Below are 25927 nucleotides of genomic sequence, written 5' to 3' on the forward strand. Positions count from 1 at the left end.
TGCATGGTGGTGGATGGGGAACCAGTCCTGGAGTCCTGAGACTAGGGATGCGGAGTGGACTGTGCTTGGCCGCCTGAGGAGGGAAGCGAGGACTACTGTTGGACTCAGTGGAGATGGCATGGGGCTGGGCCTCTTGGGGCTGCAGGCACACAGACTGCATGGAATCCAGGCTAGGGGCTTACCCAGGCCCGCCAGAAGCACCGGTGCGAACAGCCTCACACAAGGGCTGCCGGAAGGACAACGGCCTCCAGGAAACCCCTAGTCGCGTGGCCTCTGCTGGCACAAGTCTCACGGGCCTTCCCTCTCCAGGAACAAGGTCTTGTAGCTCTCCGGAGGGCTGTAGCTGCCAGGTGCCCTCAACTGGGAGGTGACCCTGTGTCTGCTGGCCTGCTGGGTGCTGGTCTATTTCTGTGTCTGGAAGGGGTCAAGTCAACAGACACAGTGCTGCTGGGGGCGATGACGGGGCTCGGGCGCCACTATCTGATAGGTGGTGTGCGTCTGCCGGGGAACCACTGGTGCCACGGGAGGTGAGTGGATCGGGGCCACTGCCCGAGGAGGGGACAGGTACTTCAGTCAGTCCGCTTGATCCTCACTGCCTGGCTGGATAGGCCTCTCGGTGGCCTCCACATCGAAGGCCAGCAGCCTTCCCCACCCACACACAGTGTAGGGATTAGATTTTCCTCCATTATCACCTTTAGTTGTAGGAGTTTTGTAGGTGACCTTGATCAGATTAAGAAAGTCTCTTTGTAGTCCTAGGTTTCCAAGAGTTTTTAAGATAGTGGTTCTCGAATATTGCCAAATGCTTTTATGGCATCTATCCAAATGATCATATGGTTTTTCTCCTGTGTTTTCTTCATATGATGAATAACGCTGGTTGAAGATATTTTAATGCATAACCAATCTTTCACTCTCGGGACAGATCTTTTTTGGTCCTAATGCTGTATATATTCGCTGGATTAAATTTGCTAACATTTCATTTTTTTTTGCTTAATGAAGAATATTGTTCTATAGTTTTCTTTTCTTGCAATGTCTTCATCCAGTTTTGGTATTTTGGAAGGCTGGCCTCATAATGGTTTGAGAACTGTTAAAATCACCTCTATGAAAGAATTTGTATGGGTTTGGTGATATTTCTCCTTTATGTATTTCATAGCATTCACTACTTAAGTCACATGGGCCTGGAGTTTTCTGTTCCAAATCTTTGATAGACCTAGGGATATCTAGGGTTTTCACTTTCTTCTTGAGTTAGTTTTGGGAATTTTGGTCATTCAAGGAATTTGTTGATTTCATCTATTTTTGCAAATTTTTTTGGCTTTCCTCTTTTGACATTTATTTATTTATTTTAATTGGAGGCTCATTACTTTACAATATTGTTCTGGGTTTTGCCATACATTGACATGAATCAGCCATGTGTGTACATGTGTCCCACATTCTGAATCCCACTCCCACTTCCCTCCCTATCCAATTCCTCAGGGTCATCCCGGTGCACCGGCCCTGAGCGCCCTGTCTCACGCATCGAACCTGGCCTGACGATCCATTTCTCGTGTGGTAATATACGTGTTTCAATGCTATTGTCTCAAATCATCCCACCCTCGCCTTCTCCCAAACAGTCCAAAAGCCTGTTCTTTATCTCTGTGTCTCTTTTGCTTTCTTGCATATAGGGTCATCGTTACCCTCTTTCTAAATCCGATATATATGCATTATTATACCGTATTGGCGTTTTTCTTTGTGACTTACTTCACCCTGTATAAGAGGCTCCAGTTTCATCCACCTCGTTAGAACTGATTCGCATGTGTTCTTTTCAATAGCCATCCAACCATCTCATCCTCCATCGTCCCCTTATCGTCCTGCCTTCAAACGTTCCCACCATTTTTTTGCCAGTGAGTCACCTCTTCAAATCAGGTGGCCAAAGTGTTGGAGCTTTCATTTTAAAAGAAATCAGTTAAAATGCATAAATTGGAAAGAAAGGAAGAAGTGTGTATTTATTTACAGACAAAATGATTGTCTATGTATGAAGTCCAGTGGGACGTAGAAAAGAGCTATTACAATTAATTAGTGAGTATAGCAAGGTTTCAGGGTACTCGGATACTCTTGAGAGGACTTGGACTGCAAGGAGAGCAGACCAGTCAATCCTAAAGGAAATCAACCCTGAATATTCATTGGACGGACTCATGCTGATCCTGAAGCTCCTATACTTTGGCTACCTGATGTGAAGGGCCAACTACCCGGAAGAGACCCTGATGCTGACTGAAGGGAAGACTGAAGGCAACAGGAGAAGGGGGAGACAGAGGATGAGATGGTTAGATAGCATAACCCACTCTATGGACATGAATTTGAGTAAATTCCAGGAGATGGTGGAGGACAAAGGAGACTGGTATGCTACAGTCCATGGGGGCACGAATAGTTGGCCATGAATTATAGACTGAAAAACAACATCATTCAGGTGTTATATGAAAAGCGAAAAGTGCACTTGCTCTGTGGAGTCCAACTCCTTGCAACCCCATGAATTGTAGCCTGCAAGCTCCACTGTCCAGGATTTCTCCAGGCAAAAACACTGGAGTGGATTGCCATTACCTTCTCCAGAGGATATTCACAACCCAGAGTTTGAACCCAGTCTACCACACTGCAGGCAGATTCTTTACCATCTGAGCCACCAGGGAAGGCCTCTGGTAACTCTTAACATTTAATGTAACTATAAAATCCTAAAATATTCCAAAATTAATACCGAATGACAGTATACAACTTTCTTATTCTCCCACTTCTTACATTGTCTTCAATTACGTTGTGGTCCTCGAATATCTGGATCTCAGAACCTCCCCTCCAACTGAAAGACAAATGCAGTATGAGGAAGTGCAGAAGCTAAAAATAAAGTCAGAGACAGCACAAAAGCTCAGTTTTATTTTCTGCAGTTAACAATCTCCAAACAACTATGTAGACACTGAGCCCCCAAAAGCAGCACAGACATAAGATGAAGCCCGATCAAAGTACTGCAGAAAGCAATGCCCTGGGGAACGACACCTGAAGCTAGGGCACATAGGCTGGGTTTAAACCCTTCTTCTGTGCCGAGAAACAGGGCCCCCAAAGTGCTGCAAGGACTGCATCACCAGGGAAAGCTGCTCCAGACAGAAGACGATGGAGTTCTGGAGCAGGCCAGGGTCTTCAGCAGTCAATCGGCTACAAGGGAGGGAAAATGAAATTCAACTTTCCTCCGAGAAGGGGGAAGAGGAGCAGGTCCTCCCTCTGTTCCCGCACACCGACAAGCCCAGAGCACCACACTTTTCCTTTAGGCTTAACCGTCCATTATGGCTCCTCCTGGGCCCAGACTGGCCTTGGCCACCACCCAGCACCCACCACCCTCTCCCCGGCCCCGGACCCCTTTAGAACTCACAGAACCAGCATGCGGCCATTAACGTCGAGCTCCTTCCGAATCGACCCTCGCAGTTGAGTACGTGCAGTCAGGATGTGGCGGGCAAGGCCCGCATCCACGTGTGATGTGAAAGGCACAGTGAGGCTGCTGGTGGACATAAGGTTAAGGCACCATCCGCACTTCTCATTTTGCCTGTACGTCAGGATCCCTGCCCGCTGAGACCCGCCTTCTCCCACAAGGAGGCCGCCTAGAAAGTCCGGACCTCTCAGCCTATACCCTGAGTACACCCTGGATATCACCGCACGACCCTCTGGGACCCTTCAGGTTGCTTTTCCTCACCACCATCCACACTATTCATTTTGCCTCTACGACAGGCTCCCTGCTCACGGAAATACGCATTCTACCACAAGGCCACGGGGCAGACACCCTGGATATCAGCTCCCGACTCTCTGGCTCCCTTCAGGTTGCTTTTCCTCACTATCTTCCCCTCACAGCCAGACCACCCCTGACCCATATCCTCCAGCCCCCCCAGAGTACCCTCCTCCTACACTTTAGCACCACTTGCAACCCCCCCAAACCACCCCTAGCTCACATCCTGGCCCCCGCGGCCGCCTGGCCCGCTGGGGTTCCTGGAATAGGATACAACTGGATGGCTCGATTACTCAGAACTGCGGCTGCAGGTGGAGTAGCTCCACCAGGCCCTGGAGCGTGTGATGGCCCCGGGATCTTCGGAATGGCACCAGCTCCACCACCTGACTCTCCTGCAGCGCTGGGGCCTCTGCGACCAGCCAGGTCACCAGCGCCTCCATGAACTCCACGGCTGACGGCATCACCAGGGCCAGCTGGGTTGCCAGGGTCATCCTGGCCACCAGCACCACCCGGCTCGCTGCAGCTACCACGTGCTGTGCCCACTGCAAATTCCGCGGCACCAGGGTCTTCATCGGCTGCCCTGCTGGCTCCTCCACCGTGCGCGTCGGACTCCATCTTGAACCCTCTCCCGCTCCCTCCGCAGCCGGAAAGACTGAACCCTCCCTACAGAACCCAGGCGTGTACGGCGACCTGCAGCTCAGCATAGGCAGAGCGCCTGCGCACACTCACCCTGGTCCTGCCTCTCGATTGGTTCCCACCGAACATTCGTTCCCGCGATGACTGGAGGCTCTCGGGCAATGGACGCCCCCTGCTGAAATTTCATGCGTTAGTGTGCTGTGTCGCCCCCTACCGCCTGTGTGGACACACACCCACGTGGTCTGGGTGCTCTAAGTCAGCCCCGCCTTGGCCCGGAGACCTGGTAAACGGCTTAGCGGTGATGCCTCTGGGTGTGTGTGTTGGGGGGGGTGGGGCCGGGGGAGGGGCGCCAGTCCTTCATGCGCATGGTCAAGCAGACACTGCCACACTCCGCAGCGCACGTGACTGTTTCTTGTCCAAGCCTGCAAACCCCAAGTGAGCCCTGGTCCCTGTGCACCTCCAAGTCTGTGCCGTTGCCATCCTGGCCACGCTCATAGGTGACCGTCCTGCTGAGCGTACGTCCTTGTCATCAACTTCCGGAAGGCAGTGGGGCCCCTTTATGTCACGCCTGGTCTGTCCCTCTGGTGTCCCACACGTAGCTCACGTGTGCATTCGTGTGTCTCTAGGTAGGTGCAACACATGGGCATCTGCCTGTCCATGTTTGTATGTGTGTGTGCCCGAGGAAGATAGACAGTGCCTATGCACAGGTGCTAGCACATGTGTGTGTACCTGTGTGTGAGAGAGCATGTGGTCAGGTGCATGCACATGGGAGTATAAGTGTGTTTGTGCACAGAGTCATGCACATGGGTGTGTGTGTGTGTGTGTGTGACAGAGAGCACGTGTCAGAGGCATGCAGACTGGCATCTCTGTGTGCTTTGTTCATGCGCAGGTGCCTTTGCATGGTGGTGGATGGGGAACCAGTCCTGGAGTCCTGAGACTAGGGATGCGGAGTGGACTGTGCTTGGCCGCCTGAGGAGGGAAGCGAGGACTACTGTTGGACTCAGTGGAGATGGCATGGGGCTGGGCCTCTTGGGGCTGCAGGCACACAGACTGCATGGAATCCAGGCTAGGGGCTTACCCAGGCCCGCCAGAAGCACCGGTGCGAACAGCCTCACACAAGGGCTGCCGGAAGGACAACGGCCTCCAGGAAACCCCTAGTCGCGTGGCCTCTGCTGGCACAAGTCTCACGGGCCTTCCCTCTCCAGGAACAAGGTCTTGTAGCTCTCCGGAGGGCTGTAGCTGCCAGGTGCCCTCAACTGGGAGGTGACCCTGTGTCTGCTGGCCTGCTGGGTGCTGGTCTATTTCTGTGTCTGGAAGGGGTCAAGTCAACAGACACAGTGCTGCTGGGGGCGATGACGGGGCTCGGGCGCCACTATCTGATAGGTGGTGTGCGTCTGCCGGGGAACCACTGGTGCCACGGGAGGTGAGTGGATCGGGGCCACTGCCCGAGGAGGGGACAGGTACTTCAGTCAGTCCGCTTGATCCTCACTGCCTGGCTGGATAGGCCTCTCGGTGGCCTCCACATCGAAGGCCAGCAGCCTTCCCCACCCACACACAGTGTAGGGATTAGATTTTCCTCCATTATCACCTTTAGTTGTAGGAGTTTTGTAGGTGACCTTGATCAGATTAAGAAAGTCTCTTTGTAGTCCTAGGTTTCCAAGAGTTTTTAAGATAGTGGTTCTCGAATATTGCCAAATGCTTTTATGGCATCTATCCAAATGATCATATGGTTTTTCTCCTGTGTTTTCTTCATATGATGAATAACGCTGGTTGAAGATATTTTAATGCATAACCAATCTTTCACTCTCGGGACAGATCTTTTTTGGTCCTAATGCTGTATATATTCGCTGGATTAAATTTGCTAACATTTCATTTTTTTTGCTTAATGAAGAATATTGTTCTATAGTTTTCTTTTCTTGCAATGTCTTCATCCAGTTTTGGTATTTTGGAAGGCTGGCCTCATAATGGTTTGAGAACTGTTAAAATCTCCTCTATGAAAGAATTTGTATGGGTTTGGTGATATTTCTCCTTTATGTATTTCATAGCATTCACTACTTAAGTCACATGGGCCTGGAGTTTTCTGTTCCAAATCTTTGATAGACCTAGGGATATCTAGGGTTTTCACTTTCTTCTTGAGTTAGTTTTGGGAATTTTGGTCATTCAAGGAATTTGTTGATTTCATCTATTTTTGCAAATTTTTTTGGCTTTCCTCTTTTTACATTTATTTATTTATTTTAATTGGAGGCTCATTACTTTACAATATTGTTCTGGGTTTTGCCATACATTGACATGAATCAGCCATGTGTGTACATGTGTCCCACATTCTGAATCCCACTCCCACTTCCCTCCCTATCCAATTCCTCAGGGTCATCCCGGTGCACCGGCCCTGAGCGCCCTGTCTCACGCATCGAACCTGGCCTGACGATCCATTTCTCGTGTGGTAATATACGTGTTTCAATGCTATTGTCTCAAATCATCCCACCCTCGCCTTCTCCCAAACAGTCCAAAAGCCTGTTCTTTATCTCTGTGTCTCTTTTGCTTTCTTGCATATAGGGTCATCGTTACCCTCTTTCTAAATCCGATATATATGCATTATTATACCGTATTGGCGTTTTTCTTTGTGACTTACTTCACCCTGTATAAGAGGCTCCAGTTTCATCCACCTCGTTAGAACTGATTCGCATGTGTTCTTTTCAATAGCCATCCAACCATCTCATCCTCCATCGTCCCCTTATCGTCCTGCCTTCAAACGTTCCCACCATTAGGGGCTTTGCCAATGAGTCACCTCTTCAAATCAGGTGGCCAAAGTGTTGGAGCTTTCATTTTAAAAGAAATCAGTTAAAACGCATAAACTGGAAAGAAAGGAAGAAGTGTGTATTTATTTACAGACAAAATGATTGTCTATGTATGAAGTCCAGTGGGACGTAGAAAAGAGCTATTACAATTATATATATATATATATATATATATATATATATATATATAGCAAGGTTTCAGGGTACTCGGATACTCTTGAGAGGACTTGGACTGCAAGGAGAGCAGACCAGTCAATCCTAAAGGAAATCAACCCTGAATATTCATTGGACGGACTCATGCTGATCCTGAAGCTCCTATACTTTGGCTACCTGATGTGAAGGGCCAACTACCCGGAAGAGACCCTGATGCTGACTGAAGGGAAGACTGAAGGCAACAGGAGAAGGGGGAGACAGAGGGTGAGATGGTTAGATAGCATAACCCACTCAATGGACATGAATTTGAGTAAATTCCAGGAGATGGTGGAGGACAAAGGAGACTGGTATGCTACAGTCCATAGGGGCACAAATAGTTGGCCATGAATTATAGACTGAAAAACAACATCATTCAGGTGTTATATGAAAAGCGAAAAGTGCACTTGCTCTGTGGAGTCCAACTCCTTGCAACCCCATGAATTGTAGCCTGCAAGTTCCACTGTCCAGGATTTCTCCAGGCAAAAACACTGGAGTGGATTGCCATTACCTTCTCCAGAGGATATTCACAACCCAGAGTTTGAACCCAGTCTACCACACTGCAGGCAGATTCTTTACCATCTGAGCCACCAGGGAATGCCTCTGGTAACTCTTAACATTTAATGTAACTATAAAATCCTAAAATATTCCAAAATTAATACCGAATGACAGTATACAACTTTCTTATTCTCCCACTTCTTACATTGTCTTCAATTACATTGTGGTCCTCGAATATCTGGATCTCAGAACCTCCCCTCCAACTGAAAGACAAATGCAGTATGAGGAAGTGCAGAAGCTAAAAATAAATTCAGAGACAGCACAAAAGCTCAGTTTTATTTTCTGCAGTTAACAATCTCCAAACAACTATGTAGACACTGAGCCCCCAAAAGCAGCACAGACATAAGATGAAGCCCGATCAAAGTACTGCAGAAAGCAATGCCCTGGGGGAACGACACCTGAAGCTAGGGCACATAGGCTGGGTTTAAACCCTTCTTCTGTGCCGAGAAACAGGGCCCCCAAAGTGCTGCAAGGACCGCATCACCAGGGAAAGCTGCTCCAGACAGAAGACGATGGAGTTCTGGAGCAGGCCAGGGTCTTCAGCAGTCAATCGGCTACAAGGGAGGGAAAATGAAATTCAACTTTCCTCCGAGAAGGGGGAAGAGGAGCAGGTCCTCCCTCTGTTCCCGCACACCGACAAGCCCAGAGCACCACACTTTTCCTTTAGGCTTAACCGTCCATTATGGCTCCTCCTGGGCCCAGACTGGCCTTGGCCACCACCCAGCACCCACCACCCTCTCCCCGGCCCCGGACCCCTTTAGAACTCACAGAACCAGCATGCGGCCATTAACGTCGAGCTCCTTCCGAATCGACCCTCGCAGTTGAGTACGTGCAGTCAGGATGTGGCGGGCAAGGCCCGCATCCACGTGTGATGTGAAAGGCACAGTGAGGCTGCTGGTGGACATAAGGTTAAGGCACCATCCGCACTTCTCATTTTGCCTGTACGTCAGGATCCCTGCCCGCTGAGACCCGCCTTCTCCCACAAGGAGGCCGCCTAGAAAGTCCGGACCTCTCAGCCTATACCCTGAGTACACCCTGGATATCACCGCACGACCCTCTGGGACCCTTCAGGTTGCTTTTCCTCACCACCATCCACACTATTCATTTTGCCTCTACGACAGGCTCCCTGCTCACGGAAATACGCATTCTACCACAAGGCCACGGGGCAGACACCCTGGATATCAGCTCCCGACTCTCTGGCTCCCTTCAGGTTGCTTTTCCTCACTATCTTCCCCTCACAGCCAGACCACCCCTGACCCATATCCTCCAGCCCCCCAGAGTACCCTCCTCCTACACTTTAGCACCACTTGCAACCCCCGCAAACCACCCCTAGCTCACATCCTGGCCCCCGCGGCCGCCTGGCCCGCTGGGTTTCCTGGAACAGGATACAACTGGATGGCTCGATTACTCAGAACTGCGGCTGCAGGTGGAGTAGCTCCACCAGGCCCTGGAGCGTGTGATGGCCCCGGGATCTTCGGAATGGCACCAGCTGCACAACCTGACTCTCCTGCAGCGCTGGGGCCTCTGCGACCAGCCAGGTCACCAGCGCCTCCATGAACTCCACGGCTGATGGCATCACCAGGGCCAGCTGGGTTGCCAGGGTCATCCTGGCCACCAGAACCACCCGGCTCGCTGCAGCTACCACGTGCTGTGCCCACTGCAAATTCTGCGGCACCAGGGTCTTCATCGGCTGCCCTGCTGGCTCCTCCACCGTGCGCGTTGGACTCCATCTTGAACCCTCTCCCGCTCCCTCCGCAGCCGGAAAGACTGAACCCTCCCTACAGAACCCAGGCGTGTACTGCGACCTGCAGCTCAGCATAGGCAGAGCGCCTGCGCACCTCACCCTGGTCCTGCCTCTCGATTGGTTCCCACCGAACATTCGTTCCCGCGATGACTGGAGGCTCTCGGGCAATGGACGCCCCCTGCTGAAATTTCATGCGTTAGTGTGCTCTGTCGCCCCCTACCGCCTGTGTGGACACACACCCACGTGGTCTGGGTGCTCTAAGTCAGCCCCGCCTTGGCCCGGAGACCTGGTAAACGGCTTAGCGGTGATGCCTCTGGGTGTGTGTGTTGGGGGGGGTGGGGCCGGGGGAGGGGCGCCAGTCCTTCATGCGCATGGTCAAGCAGACACTGCCACACTCCGCAGCGCACGTGACTGTTTCTTGTCCAAGCCTGCAAACCCCAAGTGAGCCCTGGTCCCTGTGCACCTCCAAGTCTGTGCCGTTGCCATCCTGGCCACGCTCATAGGTGACCGTCCTGCTGAGCGTACGTCCTTGTCATCAACTTCCGGAAGGCAGTGGGGCCCCTTTATGTCACGCCTGGTCTGTCCCTCTGGTGTCCCACACGTAGCTCACGTGTGCATTCGTGTGTCTCTAGGTAGGTGCAACACATGGGCATCTGCCTGTCCATGTTTGTATGTGTGTGTGCCCGAGGAAGATAGACAGTGCCTATGCACAGGTGCTAGCACATGTGTGTGTACCTGTGTGTGAGAGAGCATGTGGTCAGGTGCATGCACATGGGAGTATAAGTGTGTTTGTGCACAGAGTCATGCACATGGGTGTGTGTGTGTGTGTGTGTGACAGAGAGCACGTGTCAGAGGCATGCAGACTGGCATCTCTGTGTGCTTTGTTCATGCGCAGGTGCCTTTGCATGGTGGTGGATGGGGAACCAGTCCTGGAGTCCTGAGACTAGGGATGCGGAGTGGACTGTGCTTGGCCGCCTGAGGAGGGAAGCGAGGACTACTGTTGGACTCAGTGGAGATGGCATGGGGCTGGGCCTCTTGGGGCTGCAGGCACACAGACTGCATGGAATCCAGGCTAGGGGCTTACCCAGGCCCGCCAGAAGCACCGGTGCGAACAGCCTCACACAAGGGCTGCCGGAAGGACAACGGCCTCCAGGAAACCCCTAGTCGCGTGGCCTCTGCTGGCACAAGTCTCACGGGCCTTCCCTCTCCAGGAACAAGGTCTTGTAGCTCTCCGGAGGGCTGTAGCTGCCAGGTGCCCTCAACTGGGAGGTGACCCTGTGTCTGCTGGCCTGCTGGGTGCTGGTCTATTTCTGTGTCTGGAAGGGGTCAAGTCAACAGACACAGTGCTGCTGGGGGCGATGACGGGGCTCGGGCGCCACTATCTGATAGGTGGTGTGCGTCTGCCGGGGAACCACTGGTGCCACGGGAGGTGAGTGGATCGGGGCCACTGCCCGAGGAGGGGACAGGTACTTCAGTCAGTCCGCTTGATCCTCACTGCCTGGCTGGATAGGCCTCTCGGTGGCCTCCACATCGAAGGCCAGCAGCCTTCCCCACCCACACACAGTGTAGGGATTAGATTTTCCTCCATTATCACCTTTAGTTGTAGGAGTTTTGTAGGTGACCTTGATCAGATTAAGAAAGTCTCTTTGTAGTCCTAGGTTTCCAAGAGTTTTTAAGATAGTGGTTCTCGAATATTGCCAAATGCTTTTATGGCATCTATCCAAATGATCATATGGTTTTTCTCCTGTGTTTTCTTCATATGATGAATAACGCTGGTTGAAGATATTTTAATGCATAACCAATCTTTCACTCTCGGGACAGATCTTTTTTGGTCCTAATGCTGTATATATTCGCTGGATTAAATTTGCTAACATTTCATTTTTTTTTGCTTAATGAAGAATATTGTTCTATAGTTTTCTTTTCTTGCAATGTCTTCATCCAGTTTTGGTATTTTGGAAGGCTGGCCTCATAATGGTTTGAGAACTGTTAAAATCACCTCTATGAAAGAATTTGTATGGGTTTGGTGATATTTCTCCTTTATGTATTTCATAGCATTCACTACTTAAGTCACATGGGCCTGGAGTTTTCTGTTCCAAATCTTTGATAGACCTAGGGATATCTAGGGTTTTCACTTTCTTCTTGAGTTAGTTTTGGGAATTTTGGTCATTCAAGGAATTTGTTGATTTCATCTATTTTTGCAAATTTTTTTGGCTTTCCTCTTTTGACATTTATTTATTTATTTTAATTGGAGGCTCATTACTTTACAATATTGTTCTGGGTTTTGCCATACATTGACATGAATCAGCCATGTGTGTACATGTGTCCCACATTCTGAATCCCACTCCCACTTCCCTCCCTATCCAATTCCTCAGGGTCATCCCGGTGCACCGGCCCTGAGCGCCCTGTCTCACGCATCGAACCTGGCCTGACGATCCATTTCTCGTGTGGTAATATACGTGTTTCAATGCTATTGTCTCAAATCATCCCACCCTCGCCTTCTCCCAAACAGTCCAAAAGCCTGTTCTTTATCTCTGTGTCTCTTTTGCTTTCTTGCATATAGGGTCATCGTTACCCTCTTTCTAAATCCGATATATATGCATTATTATACCGTATTGGCGTTTTTCTTTGTGACTTACTTCACCCTGTATAAGAGGCTCCAGTTTCATCCACCTCGTTAGAACTGATTCGCATGTGTTCTTTTCAATAGCCATCCAACCATCTCATCCTCCATCGTCCCCTTATCGTCCTGCCTTCAAACGTTCCCACCATTAGGGGCTTTGCCAATGAGTCACCTCTTCAAATCAGGTGGCCAAAGTGTTGGAGCTTTCATTTTAAAAGAAATCAGTTAAAACGCATAAATTGGAAAGAAAGGAAGAAGTGTGTATTTATTTACAGACAAAATGATTGTCTATGTATGAAGTCCAGTGGGACGTAGAAAAGAGCTATTACAATTAATTAGTGAGTATAGCAAGGTTTCAGGGTACTCGGATACTCTTGAGAGGACTTGGACTGCAAGGAGAGCAGACCAGTCAATCCTAAAGGAAATCAACCCTGAATATTCATTGGACGGACTCATGCTGATCCTGAAGCTCCTATACTTTGGCTACCTGATGTGAAGGGCCAACTACCCGGAAGAGACCCTGATGCTGACTGAAGGGAAGACTGAAGGCAACAGGAGAAGGGGGAGACAGAGGATGAGATGGTTAGATAGCATAACCCACTCAATGGACATGAATTTGAGTAAATTCCAGGAGATGGTGGAGGACAAAGGAGACTGGTATGCTACAGTCCATGGGGGCACGAATAGTTGGCCATGAATTATAGACTGAAAAACAACATCATTCAGGTGTTATATGAAAAGCGAAAAGTGCACTTGCTCTGTGGAGTCCAACTCCTTGCAACCCCATGAATTGTAGCCTGCAAGCTCCACTGTCCAGGATTTCTCCAGGCAAAAACACTGGAGTGGATTGCCATTACCTTCTCCAGAGGATATTCACAACCCAGAGTTTGAACCCAGTCTACCACACTGCAGGCAGATTCTTTACCATCTGAGCCACCAGGGAAGGCCTCTGGTAACTCTTAACATTTAATGTAACTATAAAATCCTAAAATATTCCAAAATTAATACCGAATGACAGTATACAACTTTCTTATTCTCCCACTTCTTACATTGTCTTCAATTACGTTGTGGTCCTCGAATATCTGGATCTCAGAACCTCCCCTCCAACTGAAAGACAAATGCAGTATGAGGAAGTGCAGAAGCTAAAAATAAAGTCAGAGACAGCACAAAAGCTCAGTTTTATTTTCTGCAGTTAACAATCTCCAAACAACTATGTAGACACTGAGCCCCCAAAAGCAGCACAGACATAAGATGAAGCCCGATCAAAGTACTGCAGAAAGCAATGCCCTGGGGAACGACACCTGAAGCTAGGGCACATAGGCTGGGTTTAAACCCTTCTTCTGTGCCGAGAAACAGGGCCCCCAAAGTGCTGCAAGGACTGCATCACCAGGGAAAGCTGCTCCAGACAGAAGACGATGGAGTTCTGGAGCAGGCCAGGGTCTTCAGCAGTCAATCGGCTACAAGGGAGGGAAAATGAAATTCAACTTTCCTCCGAGAAGGGGGAAGAGGAGCAGGTCCTCCCTCTGTTCCCGCACACCGACAAGCCCAGAGCACCACACTTTTCCTTTAGGCTTAACCGTCCATTATGGCTCCTCCTGGGCCCAGACTGGCCTTGGCCACCACCCAGCACCCACCACCCTCTCCCCGGCCCCGGACCCCTTTAGAACTCACAGAACCAGCATGCGGCCATTAACGTCGAGCTCCTTCCGAATCGGCCCTCGCAGTTGAGTACGTGCAGTCAGGAAGTGGCGGGCAAGGCCCGCATCCACGTGTGATGTGAAAGGCACAGTGAGGCTGCTGGTGGACATAAGGTTAAGGCACCATCCGCACTTCTCATTTTGCCTGTACGTCAGGATCCCTGCCCGCTGAGACCCGCCTTCTCCCACAAGGAGGCCGCCTAGAAAGTCCGGACCTCTCAGCCTATACCCTGAGTACACCCTGGATATCACCGCACGACCCTCTGGGACCCTTCAGGTTGCTTTTCCTCACCACCATCCACACTATTCATTTTGCCTCTACGACAGGCTCCCTGCTCACGGAAATACGCATTCTACCACAAGGCCACGGGGCAGACACCCTGGATATCAGCTCCCGACTCTCTGGCTCCCTTCAGGTTGCTTTTCCTCACTATCTTCCCCTCACAGCCAGACCACCCCTGACCCATATCCTCCAGCCCCCCCAGAGTACCCTCCTCCTACACTTTAGCACCACTTGCAACCCCCCCAAACCACCCCTAGCTCACATCCTGGCCCCCGCGGCCGCCTGGCCCGCTGGGGTTCCTGGAATAGGATACAACTGGATGGCTCGATTACTCAGAACTGCGGCTGCAGGTGGAGTAGCTCCACCAGGCCCTGGAGCGTGTGATGGCCCCGGGATCTTCGGAATGGCACCAGCTCCACCACCTGACTCTCCTGCAGCGCTGGGGCCTCTGCGACCAGCCAGGTCACCAGCGCCTCCATGAACTCCACGGCTGACGGCATCACCAGGGCCAGCTGGGTTGCCAGGGTCATCCTGGCCACCAGCACCACCCGGCTCGCTGCAGCTACCACGTGCTGTGCCCACTGCAAATTCCGCGGCACCAGGGTCTTCATCGGCTGCCCTGCTGGCTCCTCCACCGTGCGCGTCGGACTCCATCTTGAACCCTCTCCCGCTCCCTCCGCAGCCGGAAAGACTGAACCCTCCCTACAGAACCCAGGCGTGTACGGCGACCTGCAGCTCAGCATAGGCAGAGCGCCTGCGCACACTCACCCTGGTCCTGCCTCTCGATTGGTTCCCACCGAACATTCGTTCCCGCGATGACTGGAGGCTCTCGGGCAATGGACGCCCCCTGCTGAAATTTCATGCGTTAGTGTGCTGTGTCGCCCCCTACCGCCTGTGTGGACACACACCCACGTGGTCTGGGTGCTCTAAGTCAGCCCCCCCTTGGCCCGGAGACCTGGTAAACGGCTTAGCGGTGATGCCTCTGGGTGTGTGTGTTGGGGGGGGGTGGGGCCGTGGGAGGGGCGCCAGTCCTTCATGCGCATGGTCAAGCAGACACTGCCACACTCCGCAGCGCACGTGACTGTTTCTTGTCCAAGCCTGCAAACCCCAAGTGAGCCCTGGTCCCTGTGCACCTCCAAGTCTGTGCCGTTGCCATCCTGGCCACGCTCATAGGTGACCGTCCTGCTGAGCGTACGTCCTTGTCATCAACTTCCGGAAGGCAGTGGGGCCCCTTTATGTCACGCCTGGTCTGTCCCTCTGGTGTCCCACACGTAGCTCACGTGTGCATTCGTGTGTCTCTAGGTAGGTGCAACACATGGGCATCTGCCTGTCCATGTTTGTATGTGTGTGTGCCCGAGGAAGATAGACAGTGCCTATGCACAGGTGCTAGCACATGTGTGTGTACCTGTGTGTGAGAGAGCATGTGGTCAGGTGCATGCACATGGGAGTATAAGTGTGTTTGTGCACAGGGTCATGCACATGGGTGTGTGTGTGTGTGACAGAGAGCACGTGTCAGAGGCATGCAGACTGGCATCTCTGTGTGCTTTGTTCATGCGCAGGTGCCTTTGCATGGTGGTGGATGGGGAACCAGTCCTGGAGTCCTGAGACTAGGGATGCGGAGTGGACTGTGCTTGGCCGCCTGAGGAGGGAAGCGAGGACTACTGTTGGACTCAGTGGAGATGGCATGGGGCTGGGCCTCTTGGGGCTGCAGGCACACAGACTGCATGGAATCCAGGCTAGGGGCTTACCCAGGCCCGCCAGAAGCACTGGTGCGAACAGCCTCACACAAGGGCTGCCAGAAGGACAACGGCCTCCAGGAAACCCCTAGTCGCGTGGCCTCTGCTGGCACAAGTCTCACGGGCCTTCCCTCTCCAGGAACAAGGTCTTGTAGCTCTCCGGAGGGCTGTAGCTGCCAGGTGCCCTCAACTGGGAGGTGACCCTGTGTCTGCTGGCCTGCTGGGTGCTGGTCTATTTCTGTGTCTGGAAGGGGTCAAGTCAACAGACACAGTGCTGCTGGGGGCGATGACGGGGCTCGGGCGCCACTATCTGATAGGTGGTGTGCATCTGCCGGGGAACCACTGGTGCCACGGGAGGTGAGTGGATCGGGGCCACTGCCCGAGGAGGGGACAGGTACTTCAGTCAGTCCGCTTGATCCTCACTGCCTGGCTGGATAGGCCTCTCGGTGGCCTCCACATCGAAGGCCAGCAGCCTTCCCCACCCACACACAGTGTAGGGATTAGATTTTCCTCCATTATCACCTTTAGTTGTAGGAGTTTTGTAGGTGACCTTGATCAGATTAAGAAAGTCTCTTTGTAGTCCTAGGTTTCCAAGAGTTTTTAAGATAGTGGTTCTCGAATATTGCCAAATGCTTTTATGGCATCTATCCAAATGATCATATGGTTTTTCTCCTGTGTTTTCTTCATATGATGAATAACGCTGGTTGAAGATATTTTAATGCATAACCAATCTTTCACTCTCGGGACAGATCTTTTTTGGTCCTAATGCTGTATATATTCGCTGGATTAAATTTGCTAACATTTCATTTTTTTTGCTTAATGAAGAATATTGTTCTATAGTTTTCTTTTCTTGCAATGTCTTCATCCAGTTTTGGTATTTTGGAAGGCTGGCCTCATAATGGTTTGAGAACTGTTAAAATCACCTCTATGAAAGAATTTGTATGGGTTTGGTGATATTTCTCCTTTATGTATTTCATAGCATTCACTACTTAAGTCACATGGGCCTGGAGTTTTCTGTTCCAAATCTTTGATAGACCTAGGGATATCTAGGGTTTTCACTTTCTTCTTGAGTTAGTTTTGGGAATTTTGGTCATTCAAGGAATTTGTTGATTTCATCTATTTTTGCAAATTTTTTTGGCTTTCCTCTTTTGACATTTATTTATTTATTTTAATTGGAGGCTCATTACTTTACAATATTGTTCTGGGTTTTGCCATACATTGACATGAATCAGCCATGTGTGTACATGTGTCCCACATTCTGAATCCCACTCCCACTTCCCTCCCTATCCAATTCCTCAGGGTCATCCCGGTGCACCGGCCCTGAGCGCCCTGTCTCACGCATCGAACCTGGCCTGACGATCCATTTCTCGTGTGGTAATATACGTGTTTCAATGCTATTGTCTCAAATCATCCCACCCTCGCCTTCTCCCAAACAGTCCAAAAGCCTGTTCTTTATCTCTGTGTCTCTTTTGCTTTCTTGCATATAGGGTCATCGTTACCCTCTTTCTAAATCCGATATATATGCATTATTATACCGTATTGGCGTTTTTCTTTGTGACTTACTTCACCCTGTATAAGAGGCTCCAGTTTCATCCACCTCGTTAGAACTGATTCGCATGTGTTCTTTTCAATAGCCATCCAACCATCTCATCCTCCATCGTCCCCTTATCGTCCTGCCTTCAAACGTTCCCACCATTAGGGGCTTTGCCAATGAGTCACCTCTTCAAATCAGGTGGCCAAAGTGTTGGAGCTTTCATTTTAAAAGAAATCAGTTAAAACGCATAAACTGGAAAGAAAGGAAGAAGTGTGTATTTATTTACAGACAAAATGATTGTCTATGTATGAAGTCCAGTGGGACGTAGAAAAGAGCTATTACAATTATATATATATATATATAGCAAGGTTTCAGGGTACTCGGATACTCTTGAGAGGACTTGGACTGCAAGGAGAGCAGACCAGTCAATCCTAAAGGAAATCAACCCTGAATATTCATTGGACAGACTCATGCTGATCCTGAAGCTCCTATACTTTGGCTACCTGATGTGAAGGGCCAACTACCCGGAAGAGACCCTGATGCTGACTGAAGGGAAGACTGAAGGCAACAGGAGAAGGGGGAGACAGAGGGTGAGATGGTTAGATAGCATAACCCACTCTATGGACATGAATTTGAGTAAATTCCAGGAGATGGTGGAGGACAAAGGAGACTGGTATGCTACAGTCCATGGGGGCACGAATAATTGGCCATGAATTATAGACTGAAAAACAACATCATTCAGGTGTTATATGAAAAGCGAAAAGTGCACTTGCTCTGTGGAGTCCAACTCCTTGCAACCCCATGAATTGTAGCCTGCAAGCTCCACTGTCCAGGATTTCTCCAGGCAAAAACACTGGAGTGGATTGCCATTACCTTCTCCAGAGGATATTCACAACCCAGAGTTTGAACCCAGTCTACCACACTGCAGGCAGATTCTTTACCATCTGAGCCACCAGGGAAGGCCTCTGGTAACTCTTAACATTTAATGTAACTATAAAATCCTAAAATATTCCAAAATTAATACCGAATGACAGTATACAACTTTCTTATTCTCCCACTTCTTACATTGTCTTCAATTACGTTGTGGTCCTCGAATATCTGGATCTCAGAACCTCCCCTCCAACTGAAAGACAAATGCAGTATGAGGAAGTGCAGAAGCTAAAAATAAAGTCAGAGACAGCACAAAAGCTCAGTTTTATTTTCTGCAGTTAACAATCTCCAAACAACTATGTAGACACTGAGCCCCCAAAAGCAGCACAGACATAAGATGAAGCCCGATCAAAGTACTGCAGAAAAGCAATGCCCTGGGGAACGACACCTGAAGCTAGGGCACATAGGCTGGGTTTAAAACCTTCTTCTGTGCCGAGAAACAGGGCCCCCCAAACGCTGCAAGGACCGCATCACCAGGGAAAGCTGCTCCAGACAGAAGACGATGGAGTTCTGGAGCAGGCCAGGGTCTTCAGCAGTCAATCGGCTACAAGGGAGGGAAAATGAAATTCAACTTTCCTCCGAGAAGGGGGAAGAGGAGCAGGTCCTCCCTCTGTTCCCGCACACCGACAAGCCCAGAGCACCACACTTTTCCTTTAGGCTTAACCGTCCATTATGGCTCCTCCTGGGCCCAGACTGGCCTTGGCCACCACCCAGCACCCACCACCCTCTCCCCGGCCCCGGACCCCTTTAGAACTCACAGAACCAGCATGCGACCATTAACGTCGAGCTCCTTCCAAATCGGCCCTCGCAGTTGAGTACGTGCAGTCAGGAAGTGGCGGACAAGGCCCGCATCCATGTGTGATGTGAAAGGCACAGTGAGGCTGCTGGTGGACATAAGGTTAAGGCACCATCTGCATTTCTCATTTTGCCTGTACGTCAGGATCCCTGCCCGCTGAGACCCGCCTTCTCCCACAAGGAGGCCGCCTAGAAAGTCCGGACCTCTCAGCCCATACCCTGAGTACACCCTGGATATCACCGCACGACCCTCTGGGACCCTTCAGGTTGCTTTTCCTCACCACCATCCACACTATTCATTTTGCCTCTACGACAGGCTCCCTGCTCACGGAAACACGCATTCTACCACAAGGCCACGGGGCAGACACCCTGGATATCAGCTCCCGACTCTCTGGTTCCCTTCAGGTTGCTTTTCCTCACTATCTTCCCCTCACAGCCAGACCACCCCTGACCCATATCCTCCAGCCCCCCAGAGTACCCTCCTCCTACACTTTAGCACCGCTTGCCACCCCCCCAAACCACCCCTAGCTCACATCCTGGCCCCCGCGGCCGCCTGGCCCGCTGGGTTTCCTGGAATAGGATACAACTGGAAGGCTCGATTACTCAGAACTGCGGCTGCAGGTGGAGTAGCTCCACCAGGCCCTGGAGCGTGTGATGGCCCCGGGATCTGCAGAATGGCACCAGCTGCACCACTTGACTCTCCTGCAGCGCTGGGGCCTCTGCGACCAGCCAGGTCACCAGCGCCTCCATGAACTCCACGGCTGATGGCATCACCAGGGCCAGCTGGGTCGCCAGGGTCATCCTGGCCACCAGCACCACCCGGCTCGCTGCAGCTACCACGTGCTGTGCCCACTGCAAATTCCGCGGCACCAGGGTCTTCATCGGCTGCCCTGCTGGCTCCTCCACCGTGCGCGTCGGACTCCATCTTGAACCCTCTCCCGCTCCCTCCGCAGCCGGAAAGACTGAACCCTCCCTACAGAACCCAGGCGTGTACTGCGACCTGCAGCTCAGCATAGGCAGAGCGCCTGCGCACCTCACCCTGGTCCTGCCTCTCGATTGGTTCCCACCGAACATTCGTTCCCGCGATGACTGGAGGCTCTCGGGCAATGGACGCCCCCTGCTGAAATTTCATGCGTTAGTGTGCTGTGTCGCCCCCTACCGCCTGTGTGGACACACACCCACGTGGTCTGGGTGCTCTAAGTCAGCCCCGCCTTGGCCCGGAGACCTGGTAAAGGGCTTAGCGGTGATGCCTCTGGGTGTGTGTGTTGGGGGGGGTGGGGCCGGGGGAGGGGCGCCGGTCCTTCATGCGCATGGTCAAGCAGACACTGCCACACTCCGCAGCGCACGTGACTGTTTCTTGTCCAAGCCTGCAAACCCCAAGTGAGCCCTGGTCCCTGTGCACCTCCAAGTCTGTGCCGTTGCCATCCTGGCCACGCTCATAGGTGACCGTCCTGCTGAGCGTACGTCCTTGTCATCAACTTCCGGAAGGCAGTGGGGCCCCTTTATGTCACGCCTGGTCTGTCCCTCTGGTGTCCCACACGTAGCTCACGTGTGCATTCGTGTGTCTCTAGGTAGGTGCAACACATGGGCATCTGCCTGTCCATGTTTGTATGTGTGTGTGCCCGAGGAAGATAGACAGTGCCTATGCACAGGTGCTAGCACATGTGTGTGTACCTGTGTGTGAGAGAGCATGTGGTCAGGTGCATGCACATGGGAGTATAAGTGTGTTTGTGCACAGGGTCATGCACATGGGTGTGTGTGTGTGTGTGACAGAGAGCACGTGTCAGAGGCATGCAGACTGGCATCTCTGTGTGCTTTGTTCATGCGCAGGTGCCTTTGCATGGTGGTGGATGGGGAACCAGTCCTGGAGTCCTGAGACTAGGGATGCGGAGTGGACTGTGCTTGGCCGCCTGAGGAGGGAAGCGAGGACTACTGTTGGACTCAGTGGAGATGGCATGGGGCTGGGCCTCTTGGGGCTGCAGGCACACAGACTGCATGGAATCCAGGCTAGGGGCTTACCCAGGCCCGCCAGAAGCACCGGTGCGAACAGCCTCACACAAGGGCTGCCGGAAGGACAACGGCCTCCAGGAAACCCCTAGTCGCGTGGCCTCTGCTGGCACAAGTCTCACGGGCCTTCCCTCTCCAGGAACAAGGTCTTGTAGCTCTCCGGAGGGCTGTAGCTGCCAGGTGCCCTCAACTGGGAGGTGACCCTGTGTCTGCTGGCCTGCTGGGTGCTGGTCTATTTCTGTGTCTGGAAGGGGTCAAGTCAACAGACACAGTGCTGCTGGGGGCGATGACGGGGCTCGGGCGCCACTATCTGATAGGTGGTGTGCGTCTGCCGGGGAACCACTGGTGCCACGGGAGGTGAGTGGATCGGGGCCACTGCCCGAGGAGGGGACAGGTACTTCAGTCAGTCCGCTTGATCCTCACTGCCTGGCTGGATAGGCCTCTCGGTGGCCTCCACATCGAAGGCCAGCAGCCTTCCCCACCCACACACAGTGTAGGGATTAGATTTTCCTCCATTATCACCTTTAGTTGTAGGAGTTTTGTAGGTGACCTTGATCAGATTAAGAAAGTCTCTTTGTAGTCCTAGGTTTCCAAGAGTTTTTAAGATAGTGGTTCTCGAATATTGCCGAATGCTTTTATGGCATCTATCCAAATGATCATATGGTTTTTTTCTCCTGTGTTTTCTTCATATGATGAATAACGCTGGTTGAAGATATTTTAATGCATAACCAATCTTTCACTCTCGGGACAGATCTTTTTTGGTCCTAATGCTGTATATATTCGCTGGATTAAATTTGCTAACATTTCATTTTTTTTGCTTAATGAAGAATATTGTTCTATAGTTTTCTTTTCTTGCAATGTCTTCATCCAGTTTTGGTATTTTGGAAGGCTGGCCTCATAATGGTTTGAGAACTGTTAAAATCACCTCTATGAAAGAATTTGTATGGGTTTGGTGATATTTCTCCTTTATGTATTTCTAGCATTCACTACTTAAGTCACATGGGCCTGGAGTTTTCTGTTCCAAATCTTTGATAGACCTAGGGATATCTAGGGTTTTCACTTTCTTCTTGAGTTAGTTTTGGGAATTTTGGTCATTCAAGGAATTTGTTGATTTCATCTATTTTTGCAAATTTTTTTGGCTTTCCTCTTTTTCCATTTATTTATTTATTTTAATTGGAGGCTCATTACTTTACAATATTGTTCTGGGTTTTGCCATACATTGACATGAATCAGCCATGTGTGTACATGTGTCCCACATTCTGAATCCCACTCCCACTTCCCTCCCTATCCAATTCCTCAGGGTCATCCCGGTGCACCGGCCCTGAGCGCCCTGTCTCACGCATCGAACCTGGCCTGACGATCCATTTCTCGTGTGGTAATATACGTGTTTCAATGCTATTGTCTCAAATCATCCCACCCTCGCCTTCTCCCAAACAGTCCAAAAGCCTGTTCTTTATCTATGTGTCTCTTTTGCTTTCTTGCATATAGGGTCATCCTTACCCTCTTTCTAAATCCGATATATATGCATTATTATACCGCATTGGCGTTTTTCTTTGTGACTTACTTCACCCTGTATAAGAGGCTCCAGTTTCATCCACCTCGTTAGAACTGATTCGCATGTGTTCTTTTTAATAGCCATCCAACCATCTCATCCTCCATCGTCCCCTTATCGTCCTGCCTTCAAACGTTCCCACCATTTTTTTGCCAATGAGTCACCTCTTCAAATCAGGTGGCCAAAGTGTTGGAGCTTTCATTTTAAAAGAAATCAGTTAAAACGCATAAATTGGAAAGAAAGGAAGAAGTGTGTATTTATTTACAGACAAAATGATTGTCTATGTATGAAGTCCAGTGGGACGTAGAAAAGAGCTATTACAATTATATATATATATATATATATATATATATATATATATATATATAGCAAGGTTTCAGGGTACACGGATACTCTTGAGAGGACTTGGACTGCAAGGAGAGCAGACCAGTCAATCCTAAAGGAAATCAACCCTGAATATTCATTGGACGGACTCATGCTGATCCTGAAGCTCCTATACTTTGGCTACCTGATGTGAAGGGCCAACTACCCGGAAGAGACCCTGATGCTGACTGAAGGGAAGACTGAAGGCAACAGGAGAAGGGGGAGACAGAGGGTGAGATGGTTAGATAGCATAACCCACTCTATGGACATGAATTTGAGTAAATTCCAGGAGATGGTGGAGGACAAAGGAGACTGGTATGCTACAGTCCATGGGGGCACGAATAATTGGCCATGAATTATAGACTGAAAAACAACATCATTCAGGTGTTATATGAAAAGCGAAAAGTGCACTTGCTCTGTGGAGTCCAACTCCTTGCAACCCCATGAATTGTAGCCTGCAAGCTCCACTGTCCAGGATTTCTCCAGGCAAAAACACTGGAGTGGATTGCCATTACCTTCTCCAGAGGATATTCACAACCCAGAGTTTGAACCCAGTCTACCACACTGCAGGCAGATTCTTTACCATCTGAGCCACCAGGGAAGGCCTCTGGTAACTCTTAACATTTAATGTAACTATAAAATCCTAAAATATTCCAAAATTAATACCGAATGACAGTATACAACTTTCTTATTCTCCCACTTCTTACATTGTCTTCAATTACGTTGTGGTCCTCGAATATCTGGATCTCAGAACCTCCCCTCCAACTGAAAGACAAATGCAGTATGAGGAAGTGCAGAAGCTAAAAATAAAGTCAGAGACAGCACAAAAGCTCAGTTTTATTTTCTGCAGTTAACAATCTCCAAACAACTATGTAGACACTGAGCCCCAAAAAGCAGCACAGACATAAGATGAAGCCTGATCAAAGTACTGCAGAAAAGCAATGCCCTGGGGAACGACACCTGAAGCTAGGGCACATAGGCTGGGTTTAAAACCTTCTTCTGTGCCGAGAAACAGGGCCCCCCAAACGCTGCAAGGACCGCATCACCAGGGAAAGCTGCTCCAGACAGAAGACGATGGAGTTCTGGAGCAGGCCAGGGTCTTCAGCAGTCAATCGGCTACAAGGGAGGGAAAATGAAATTCAACTTTCCTCCGAGAAGGGGGAAGAGGAGCATGTCCTCCCTCTGTTCCCGCACACCGACAAGCCCAGAGCACCACACTTTTCCTTTAGGCTTAACCGTCCATTATGGCTCCTCCTGGGCCCAGACTGGCCTTGGCCACCACCCAGCACCCACCACCCTCTCCCCGGCCCCGGACCCCTTTAGAACTCACAGAACCAGCATGCGACCATTAACGTCGAGCTCCTTCCAAATCGGCCCTCGCAGTTGAGTACGTGCAGTCAGGAAGTGGCGGACAAGGCCCGCATCCATGTGTGATGTGAAAGGCACAGTGAGGCTGCTGGTGGACATAAGGTTAAGGCACCATCTGCATTTCTCATTTTGCCTGTACGTCAGGATCCCTGCCCACTGAGACCCGCCTTCTCCCACAAGGAGGCCGCCTAGAAAGTCCGGACCTCTCAGCCCATACCCTGAGTACACCCTGGATATCACCGCACGACCCTCTGGGACCCTTCAGGTTGCTTTTCCTCACCACCATCCACACTATTCATTTTGCCTCTACGACAGGCTCCCTGCTCACGGAAACACGCATTCTACCACAAGGCCACGGGGCAGACACCCTGGATATCAGCTCCCGACTCTCTGGTTCCCTTCAGGTTGCTTTTCCTCACTATCTTCCCCTCACAGCCAGACCACCCCTGACCCATATCCTCCAGCCCCCCAGAGTACCCTCCTCCTACACTTTAGCACCGCTTGCCACCCCCCCAAACCACCCCTAGCTCACATCCTGGCCCCCGCGGCCGCCTGGCCCACTGGGTTTCCTGGAATAGGATACAACTGGAAGGCTCGATTACTCAGAACTGCGGCTCCAGGTGGAGTAGCTCCACCAGGCCCTGGAGCGTGTGATGGCCCCGGGATCTGCAGAATGGCACCAGCTGCACCACTTGACTCTCCTGCAGCGCTGGGGCCTCTGCGACCAGCCAGGTCACCAGCGCCTCCATGAACTCCACGGCTGACGGCATCACCAGGGCCAGCTGGGTCGCCAGGGTCATCCTGGCCACCAGCACCACCCGGCTCGCTGCAGCTACCACGTGCTGTGCCCACTGCAAATTCCGCGGCACCAGGGTCTTCATCGGCTGCCCTGCTGGCTCCTCCACCGTGCGCGTCGGACTCCATCTTGAACCCTCTCCCGCTCCCTCCGCAGCCGGAAAGGCTGAACCCTCCCTACAGAACCCAGGCGTGTACTGCGACCAGCAGCTCAGCATAGGCAGAGCGCCTGCGCACACTCACCCTGGTCCTGCCTCTCGATTGGTTCCCACGGAACAATCGTTCCCGCGATGACTGGAGGCTCTCGGGCAATGGACGCCCCCTGCTGAAATTTCATGCGTTAGTGTGCTGTGTCGCCCCCTACCGTCTGTGTGGACACACACCCACGTGGTCTGGGTGCTCTAAGTCAGCCCTGCCTTGGCCCGGAATCTTGGTAAACGGCTTAGTGGTGATGCCTCTGGGTGTGTGTGTGGGGGGGCGGGGCGGGAGGGGCAGCTCCTCAGTGCGCATGCTCAATTGGACAATGCCTCTCTCCGCAGCCATGCTCACAGGTGACTATCTTGCTGATCTCAGGTAGTTGTCATCAACCTCT

General features: G+C 51.2%; 4 protein-coding genes across 19 annotated transcripts; all 4 read right to left on the bottom strand.

Annotated features, from left to right (window-relative positions):
• Positions 1-2630: 2630 nt before the first annotated feature.
• Positions 2631-4482, bottom strand: LOC129638925 (EKC/KEOPS complex subunit LAGE3-like). 5 transcript variants are annotated; one of them, XM_055563673.1, is made up of 3 exons: positions 3957-4368; positions 3386-3508; positions 2631-2821 (listed from the first exon to the last, which is right to left on the bottom strand). In XM_055563673.1, exons 1-3 carry the CDS (start codon positions 4346-4348, stop codon positions 2716-2718), a joined length of 621 nt encoding a protein of 206 aa, XP_055419648.1. In that variant the 5' UTR covers positions 4349-4368; the 3' UTR covers positions 2631-2715. The 5 variants fall into 5 exon arrangements, 4 of the variants coding, with proteins under 4 accessions (XP_055419648.1, XP_055419650.1, XP_055419649.1 ...); XR_008708093.1 differs by lacking the exons at positions 2631-2821; positions 3957-4368 and adding exons at positions 2874-3171; positions 4463-4482; XM_055563675.1 differs by lacking the exon at positions 2631-2821 and adding an exon at positions 2874-3171 and having other exon boundaries at positions 4008-4368.
• Positions 4483-8160: 3678 nt separating this feature from the next.
• On the bottom strand, positions 8161-9766 carry LOC129639359 (EKC/KEOPS complex subunit LAGE3-like). Of its 2 annotated transcripts, none has more exons than XM_055564465.1 (3): positions 9301-9766; positions 8680-8802; positions 8161-8465 (listed from the first exon to the last, which is right to left on the bottom strand). In XM_055564465.1, exons 1-3 carry the CDS (start codon positions 9639-9641, stop codon positions 8336-8338), a joined length of 594 nt encoding a protein of 197 aa, XP_055420440.1. In that variant the 5' UTR covers positions 9642-9766; the 3' UTR covers positions 8161-8335. The 2 variants fall into 2 exon arrangements, with proteins under 2 accessions (XP_055420440.1, XP_055420439.1); XM_055564464.1 differs by having other exon boundaries at positions 8680-8805; positions 9301-9750.
• Positions 9767-13191: 3425 nt separating this feature from the next.
• Positions 13192-25605, bottom strand: LOC129639368 (EKC/KEOPS complex subunit LAGE3-like). 9 transcript variants are annotated; one of them, XM_055564483.1, is made up of 3 exons: positions 14518-15100; positions 13947-14072; positions 13192-13382 (listed from the first exon to the last, which is right to left on the bottom strand). In XM_055564483.1, the coding sequence occupies exons 1-3, from the start codon at positions 14907-14909 to the stop codon at positions 13277-13279; spliced, it is 624 nt and encodes a 207-aa protein (XP_055420458.1). In that variant the 5' UTR covers positions 14910-15100; the 3' UTR covers positions 13192-13276. The 9 variants fall into 9 exon arrangements, 8 of the variants coding, with proteins under 8 accessions (XP_055420458.1, XP_055420461.1, XP_055420457.1 ...); XR_008708360.1 differs by lacking the exons at positions 13192-13382; positions 14518-15100 and adding exons at positions 13435-13732; positions 25143-25605 and having other exon boundaries at positions 13947-14069; XM_055564486.1 differs by lacking the exons at positions 13192-13382; positions 14518-15100 and adding exons at positions 13435-13732; positions 25124-25600.
• On the bottom strand, positions 18698-20281 carry LOC129639369 (EKC/KEOPS complex subunit LAGE3-like). 3 transcript variants are annotated; one of them, XM_055564489.1, is made up of 3 exons: positions 19784-20281; positions 19214-19336; positions 18698-18999 (listed from the first exon to the last, which is right to left on the bottom strand). In XM_055564489.1, exons 1-3 carry the CDS (start codon positions 20173-20175, stop codon positions 18870-18872), a joined length of 645 nt encoding a protein of 214 aa, XP_055420464.1. In that variant the 5' UTR covers positions 20176-20281; the 3' UTR covers positions 18698-18869. The 3 variants fall into 3 exon arrangements, with proteins under 3 accessions (XP_055420464.1, XP_055420466.1, XP_055420465.1); XM_055564491.1 differs by having other exon boundaries at positions 19835-20280; XM_055564490.1 differs by having other exon boundaries at positions 19214-19339; positions 19835-20277.
• Positions 25606-25927: the final 322 nt, after the last annotated feature.

The sequence above is a fragment of the Bubalus kerabau genome, chromosome X (genome assembly GCF_029407905.1).
Source record: "Bubalus kerabau isolate K-KA32 ecotype Philippines breed swamp buffalo chromosome X, PCC_UOA_SB_1v2, whole genome shotgun sequence".
Classification (NCBI taxonomy): Eukaryota; Metazoa; Chordata; class Mammalia; order Artiodactyla; family Bovidae; genus Bubalus; species Bubalus kerabau.

What these genes read in the sequence shown, in the direction of transcription:
- LOC129639359 (XM_055564464.1), bottom strand. Translation starts at nt 9,641, where the DNA reads ATGGAGTCCAACGCGCACGGTGGAGGAGCCAGCAGGGCAGCCGATGAA. An exon ending in AGTAATCGAGCCATCCAGTT is followed by an intron (nt 8,806 to 9,300) that starts GTATCCTGTTCC and finishes TATGTCCACCAG; the next exon opens with CAGCCTCACTGTGCCTTTCA. An exon ending in AATGGCCGCATGCTGGTTCT is followed by an intron (nt 8,466 to 8,679) that starts GTGAGTTCTAAA and finishes CCTCCCTTGTAG; the next exon opens with CCGATTGACTGCTGAAGACC.
- LOC129639368 (XM_055564481.1), bottom strand. Translation starts at nt 14,909, where the DNA reads ATGGAGTCCGACGCGCACGGTGGAGGAGCCAGCAGGGCAGCCGATGAA. An exon ending in GCGGCCGCGGGGGCCAGGAT is followed by an intron (nt 14,073 to 14,517) that starts GTGAGCTAGGGG and finishes TATGTCCACCAG; the next exon opens with CAGCCTCACTGTGCCTTTCA. An exon ending in AATGGCCGCATGCTGGTTCT is followed by an intron (nt 13,733 to 13,946) that starts GTGAGTTCTAAA and finishes CCTCCCTTGTAG; the next exon opens with CCGATTGACTGCTGAAGACC.
- LOC129638925 (XM_055563672.1), bottom strand. Translation starts at nt 4,348, where the DNA reads ATGGAGTCCGACGCGCACGGTGGAGGAGCCAGCAGGGCAGCCGATGAA. An exon ending in GCGGCCGCGGGGGCCAGGAT is followed by an intron (nt 3,509 to 3,956) that starts GTGAGCTAGGGG and finishes GTCCACCAGCAG; the next exon opens with CCTCACTGTGCCTTTCACAT. An exon ending in AATGGCCGCATGCTGGTTCT is followed by an intron (nt 3,172 to 3,385) that starts GTGAGTTCTAAA and finishes CCTCCCTTGTAG; the next exon opens with CCGATTGACTGCTGAAGACC.
- LOC129639369 (XM_055564489.1), bottom strand. Translation starts at nt 20,175, where the DNA reads ATGGAGTCCGACGCGCACGGTGGAGGAGCCAGCAGGGCAGCCGATGAA. An exon ending in GCGGCCGCGGGGGCCAGGAT is followed by an intron (nt 19,337 to 19,783) that starts GTGAGCTAGGGG and finishes GTCCACCAGCAG; the next exon opens with CCTCACTGTGCCTTTCACAT. An exon ending in AATGGTCGCATGCTGGTTCT is followed by an intron (nt 19,000 to 19,213) that starts GTGAGTTCTAAA and finishes CCTCCCTTGTAG; the next exon opens with CCGATTGACTGCTGAAGACC.